Source organism: Pteropus vampyrus, unplaced genomic scaffold, assembly GCF_000151845.1.
Source record: "Pteropus vampyrus isolate Shadow unplaced genomic scaffold, Pvam_2.0 Scaffold20, whole genome shotgun sequence".
In the NCBI taxonomy this organism is placed as follows: domain Eukaryota; kingdom Metazoa; phylum Chordata; class Mammalia; order Chiroptera; family Pteropodidae; genus Pteropus; species Pteropus vampyrus.
The window spans coordinates 41,333-48,063 of record NW_011888801.1 but is presented as its reverse complement, the minus strand read 5'-3'; the positions used below and the strand labels follow the sequence as shown (position 1 = coordinate 48,063).

General features: G+C 47.6%; 1 protein-coding gene across 1 annotated transcript in view; it reads left to right on the top strand.

Annotated features, from left to right (window-relative positions):
* The window catches only part of PSAP (prosaposin), a 28,993-nt gene that overhangs the window by 20,836 nt on the left and 1,426 nt on the right, over positions 1 to 6,731 (top strand). Inside the window, exons 7-13 of the mRNA XM_023527989.1 lie at positions 896 to 986; positions 2,817 to 2,948; positions 4,309 to 4,404; positions 4,737 to 4,923; positions 5,009 to 5,166; positions 5,527 to 5,607; positions 5,911 to 6,018. Of these exons, the coding sequence (XP_023383757.1) occupies positions 896 to 986; positions 2,817 to 2,948; positions 4,309 to 4,404; positions 4,737 to 4,923; positions 5,009 to 5,166; positions 5,527 to 5,607; positions 5,911 to 6,018 (853 nt within the window). The remainder of the gene's footprint in view (positions 1 to 895; positions 987 to 2,816; positions 2,949 to 4,308; positions 4,405 to 4,736; positions 4,924 to 5,008; positions 5,167 to 5,526; positions 5,608 to 5,910; positions 6,019 to 6,731) is intronic.

Genomic DNA, 6,731 nt, shown 5'->3' with positions numbered 1-6,731 from the left:
ATCACGCAAGGGCTCCATCCTGTCACAGTAGAGTTTATTTGGGATTATTATTCACACCCCACCTTTGTTCTCAGGCATCTTACAAAGATAGGCAGCTAAGGTAGGAAAAAAAAAGCCTTCGATGTGACTTGATCTAGTTAAAGCTTCCCCATAGCTAACAAAAAAAGTATTTTCTCACTGTAAAAATTATACTTCATAGAAATTCTTTGAAAATATAGATAGTGCTTCCCAAATCAAAAGTCATTTGGGGTTTTAAAAAACATCAGTGGGATCACATTTTATATCCTACTACAAACGTTGTAGTGCATTTTTCATCTAAAATTAAATTGGTCATTAAATATTCTGTACAAGTGAGTTTTAAGTGGCTGCATAATATTCCACTGCGCGGCTAAAACATAATTTATGTAACCAGTCCTCAATGGCTGGATGTTTAGGTGGTTTTTAGGTTTGCCCTTGGGATGAAAAGCATGATGAACTTCCTTATAGCCAAATAGATGTATATGCACATCTCTTTTTTTTCCCTTAGTGTAGATACTTAAAACTGGAATTGCCGAACCAAAGGACAAAGTTCCTAATTTGGGCAGCCCTGTGTCTTGTTCCATTTTGCAGCTCTTCACCAACCTGAGGGGAGGACCTTGCAGGCATGGTGGGTGGGGTTAGGTTTCTGAGAATGGAGTGCCCTTCATAACGGTGTTTTCTGGGGACATGCTGCTCAGTGTTTGGAGCACGATTTGGTGTGTCAGGGACACAGGGATGGTGCATACACAAGCTGGACAGTGGGGCCTGTCCCTTGAGGAGCGCCACAGTAGTTTTTAGAGCCCCATGTGCTCTCAGTGGGAACAAGGTGGCCGATCTGTGACTGCAGGGGTATTTCCCCTGGTTAACTGCTTGACTGTTATTTTAATTTTTTTCTTAACTGTTGTGTCCTTTCCTTTCTCTTATTTTCATCTTCGATTTCCTGTTTTTTTGTTCAACAGCAGGAACAGGTATGTGATGGGGAATTTGCTTGTATTAGTGGTCTGCTGCTGCTTGTAGCTCTTTTACTCATTTATTTTGTATGGCATGATTAGCTCTGACAGATACAAGGAAAGATTGCAAAAGGCAGGGTCCCTCTCTGTGTTAATAGGCTGGCAGGGGAGCTTTTGCATCTCTCCTCTGTGATACAGGTGATGGGGGTCTCATCTCCCCTTCATGGGGCCAGAAAATGAAGCCAGCAGGGCCTTATGCTCTGGGCTAAATCAGCACCCAGCTGGCCACGTGCAGACTACCGATGTGGTGATGGGGAACCACGGGTGGTGCCAGAGATGCCTTAGCTTCCATCCATGTAGGCCTGACTTCTGGTGGGACACCTTGTTTCTGTCATGACTCAAGAGAGCACTGCATGTCTTTAGTCCTGTTTTTCATAACCCCAGAAATGCTTCTGCTGCATGAGTAAATATTTGCAAATAGTGAGCAGACTGTTCCCTCTCTGCTGGATCCAGAGAATTGGAAACAATCTCTTGATTGTGGCTTCTGCCCCTCTGGGTGATGGGGTGCTGTGGGTCCTGGAGCAACCTCAGACAACTTGAGAGCTATGCCACTTGTGGCATAAAGTGGGCCACTGAGCCCTCAGACAGAATTCGTGAGCCATTTTGGGGGCTGTACTGAGCACTGCCCCCTTCTGAGCACTGTAACTAAATATTTTTCAAAGGTATTTTGAAGTCTAGTGGGAGAGGACTTAGGCCGAAGTATCTGAATTTTCACTTAGGCTCCACAAAGCTGGAGTTAGTAGAACAAAGCTGAGACAAAGTAGCCATACACCTCGTGAATCTGTCTTTTTTCTAAAAACTTGCTGTGTCTTTGGCTCCATTCTTATTTTCCCTCCATTTTTAAAATGTGCCAAAGACTGGATACTTAGGATATACTATCAGACTTCCCCAACCTTAATTAATTCTAGAACCTTCTCAGTATTAAAACAAGACGAACCATGGCTGTGGTCTATCTAGGTCTCTTCCCTTAACAGTTCTTGTTTTTAGCAATCCTGTTCCCGCTGCTTTATGGTTTGGTGGTGGGAGGCAAATGCCATCAGGCCCAGAGCTAGTTGCTGGTTGCCATTTGGTTTACAAATATGTATACTTTTCTTGCTCTTGGCTATCATATGGTGAAATGGTATCTAGTTCTCTGTGGTTTGGTTTCTGTTTGGGAAAGGGGATCAATCTGGAGACCTTGTGACTTGAAAGGATTCATTAGTTTCGGGGACTGGGTTTTCGTGTGTACTGTGTGCAATTGTGAATGTAGGATGTGGGTTTTTAAAAAAGCCAACATTTGTTCCTAATGCATCATTTTAAATGGTCCTGCCACTGAAAGATCTGGTGTGGTTTTATTTCTAACACATTTGGCTTTCTATTAGTTTATGAGCATAGAGGTTCCTTCTCTAGAAAGAACATAGAACTTCCTACTGAGTGAACCAGCTCAACTGAAAAGCAGGTTCTAGAGCAGACCAGTGTCCTTGGAGATGATTGATTACTTCTTAAAAGTGCCAGGAGTCTCACTTCCCCAGAGTGTGCTCCTTGGTTGGAGCAGAGACAGTGATTTTGTCTGATCTCCCTTCAGTGCTTTGTGTGGCCTTGGCCTTCTCCCCCATGTGAAACTGGTCCCTCTGCATATGCATGAGCCCCTTTAGATTTAGTATGGAATCTTTGCCTGTGTGTGTTGGGGGGCAGTCAGCCCTTGATGTTGGGACCAAGGTGCAGCACCTTGACATTTGTGTGTAGAGGGTGAGACAGGAATGGTGGGTGCAGGCCTGTATCTGACTGCTTTTTTTATGTTCTCTTCAGCAACCCAGGGAGATTTGTGGTCTGGTTGGGTTCTGTGACCAGGTGAAGGAGATTCCCATGCAGCCTCTGATCCCCGCCAGAGTGGTCTCGGAGAATGTCATCCCTGCCCTGGAACTGGTAGAGCCCATTAAGGTATCTGTATGATTGTTTTGAACTGGCCAAGGTTGTATTGAGTACATTTATTTCAATAATTATAAACTCTAGTGCTCATGGGATCGAGTCTACACCTTATTTTACCTTTTTAGCACTGTATTCAAGATCATTTTTCAGTGCCTGGCTCCAGCCTAACTTTTTCTGAAGTGCGGTGCCCTCTGTGGCTTCTCCCACATCCTTCTCCACACTGTAGCCATAGTACATACTCGATTTTCCTAGAACACCCCAGAAGCCTCTGAGTGTGCATGCATGGGTGTCCATTTTGTTTTCCCAGCGCTCTTCGCTTGAAGATCCTCCTTCATTCCATAATCAGTTTATATTCAGCACTTCTTATGGGTTGGGCAGTGTTTTAGAGATCGAGACTGAGAACAGCTCACCTACGGTGGTGAACAGAATTGTCCTTGTGTCCTTGCAGTCTAGTTCTCATGGGCCCAGGCCATGTGATGTCTTATCACATGGCACATGCATGCCTTGCTTGTTCCAGACCTTCCCAAGTTATTTGTCCTTTAGTTGTCTCTTCTCCCTCTGCTGCCTTCTTTCAGCATGTGCAGTGTGTGGACCACAGGAAGGGTCAGAGTCAGGGAAACTCTGCTGCCTGCCTCTCATCCTAGGAGTTGAGACGCTCCTAGGCCCTGCTGACCGAAGTAATGGCCAGAGGAAGTGGAGGGTTATCACTTATACTCTAGCCACATGTGACTACTTAAATTTAAATAAGACAGGGTTTTAAAAAATTCAGTTCCTTGGTTACACTAGCCACATTTCAAGTGCTCAGTTGACACATATGGCTATTGGCTACTGTATGTGATGGCAGAGATAAAATTTCCATTGTCACAGAAGGGCCTATTCAACAGTACTGATTTTTAAAGATGGGCTCTAGAAAAGCAATTTTAGGTGTTAATGACACTTGAAACTCAAGAACAGACCTGAAATATCTTCTAAATAGTAAATAGTGGATCTTCACTTAGTTGCTGCTCTTCCGTCCACCTCTCCAAGGCGAATGCTGAATGATGAAATGGTTGTAACCAAACACATCACGTGGACAGCTCTGTGGAGTGGGGGGACAGTTTCACTGCTTCTGTTTCCTGGTTTTTAGGGGGTGGGGTGACGGGAGGCAGTGGTGATGAGAGAGGATTGGGGAAAGGGATGGGTCTCACACCCCATAAAAACAGGAAGGACTAGAACCTAGACACTGAGAGTAAGCCACACATCGAAAGGAAGTGGCTCTTTGCAATGCTAACTCATCCCTGGCATCTGTGTCTCCTTTCCTTTGGAGGAGCAAGACCAAGGGGTGAGGTGAGGGTATCAGCATTCAGGTGTTCTCCTTCTGCCCTCTCAACAGAAGGACCTGGTCCAGGCGAAGTCTAATGTTTACTGTGAGTTGTGTGAATATGTGGTGAAGGAGGTGGTTAAGATGATTGACAACAACAAGACCGAGGTATGTGGATTTGCAGAATGCGACCCTCCCAGCAGAGGGAGTCCTGTCCCTTGAGCCAGAATGGCCTAGCGGGAGAACCCCGTAGAAGAGGCGGGCTTGGCCATAGCTGGTGTTGGACACCAGCCTGGGAATATGTACTGCCACTTTCTGCCGGTGGACCTTTCTGGGCTGGGGCTGGAGGAGGCCACTTCGCCTTGCTTTGTAGTTGTAGTCTTTTGCAGGACTTAACAGCGTCTTGCTGTTGACTAGTTTCTTGGTTATGTTAGTGTTTTCAGAATCTCTCCCACCCCATCTAGCCTCCTATCTTCCCACGTGATTCTCTTGTGTTTCAGGAAGAAATAATTCACGCTTTGGATCAAGTGTGCTCAAAATTGCCTGCATCCATGTCTGAAGAGTGCCAAGAGGTGGTGGACACTTACGGCAGCTCCATCCTGTCGATCCTCCTGCAGGAGGCGAGCCCTGAGTTGGTGTGCAGCATGCTCCATCTCTGCACCTCCCAGGGTCTGCCTGCACTGACTGGTGAGCCCAGTGGGGGTGAGGCTGGCCGAGCCCCCTGAGGTTTGGGAGGGCCCTGCCACCACTGAGCTTGTGTCCTCTTGCATAGCACATGTGACTCAGCAGAAGGATGGTGGCTTCTGTGAGATATGCAAGAAGCTGGTTGGCTATTTGGACCACAACCTGGAGAAAAATAGCACGAAGCAGGAGATTCTGGCTGCTCTCGAGAAAGGTTGCAGCTTCCTGCCTGACCCATACCAGAAGCAGGTATGCCCTGGGCTGCCTTTGGCCAGAATCAGAACCTGCCTGGGGAATGCAAAGGCTGGGTTGTTCATTGATTGTATCATGACTGAAGTTTTGAGGGAAAACCAGCCATTTCTGCCTCTAGGCATGGAATCCAGGGAGATTTTCTCATAGGGGATCTGTTGGCTCAAATGGAGCCACTGGGAGAAAACAATTTGAACAAAAGAGGCCAAATGTGGGTGGGTGGGGCATCTGGTGAGGCCCTGGGGCCACTGGGCTGGCAGTGTCAGGAATTCTTAAAAATAGTATGTCCAGTGCCCCCCCCCCCCTTTTATGTCCCCATCTGCTGGGACACACCTAGACCTGGACCCATATCTTTCCCAGTGTGATCAGTTTGTGAGTGAGTACGAGCCTGTGCTGATAGAAATCCTGGTGGAAGTGATGGAGCCGTCCTTCGTGTGCTCGGTGAGCTCTGCTGGGCGGTGTGGGTTCTCGGGGAGTGTAACCTGGGAGGTGGCGGGGACCCAGGAAGGAATGAGATGTTTGGCTGTGGGGCAGAGTCTCCAGGGATGGGGCGTGGTAGCCAGGAAGCTGGAGAATCAGGCTTGTAGACCCCACCACTTCACTTAGCAACTCTGATCTTTATTGAACATGCATATCAGAGCTCTGATTCTAGCTGCTTCTAGAAGCTGATAATCTGTTTTGTAAAGGATTAGGTGAGTGGACCTAATTCTTCCCCAATCTTTTCACCTTTTATTCACCATATAGAAAATTGGAGTGTGCCGTGAAGCCCGTAAGCCTCTTCTGGGAACGGAGAAGTGTGTCTGGGGCCCAAGCTACTGGTGCCAGAACATGGAGGCAGCAACCTTGTGCAACGTGAGTAGCTCAATAGCTGCTCCCCAGGCCTGCCTTACCCGGCGGCAGTTCGTTTGAGAATCATGTTTTAATAGGAGCCTCAGTGCCTGGCTCTCTACCCTGTCTTTATGTTAGTGAAAAAACTGAGGCCAAGAGAGACCATTAGGCTTACTCATGGCTGCCCCAGTGAAGGCAGGGCTAACTGTGTTTTTGTCTTAGAGAGTTGAAAGCTGAGGTGGATGTTCTTGAATAATTTTTTTGCTTCTGCTTTCTCGGGTTTGCCCCCAGTTCCCTTGTGACAGGGTCACGTTAGCACGAGGTCACCCCAGGGATTGCGCAAGGGATTCATTGCCTCAGTTCTTCCCCAAGTCCTCATGCTCCTCTGGGGTCACTTTGTATCTGCCCGGCTGCCTTAGCGTGCTATGGCACTGTCCTGGCTGGGTAGCCCTGCTGCTTTCCTGGGTGGGGATGTTTGGACTAGCCTGCTACTTAACGTTCCTTTGCACAACTTTTTCTTCCTCGTGACCAGTGGGGCCTGACTGCGTTGGTGTTGGGGATGTTGCATCACTTTGGACCACTGCAGGGAGGGGTTGGCGAGGCCCATCCCAGCCATATCTAGCCCATCTTTGCCATCACCCCCACCGCATAGCATGGTCAGTGGTGGAATAGGTTTCTTCCACTGTCCTGGGTAAATGTGCCTGTGGGTCTAGTTCTTAAGGCCCAAGCTGGTGTGC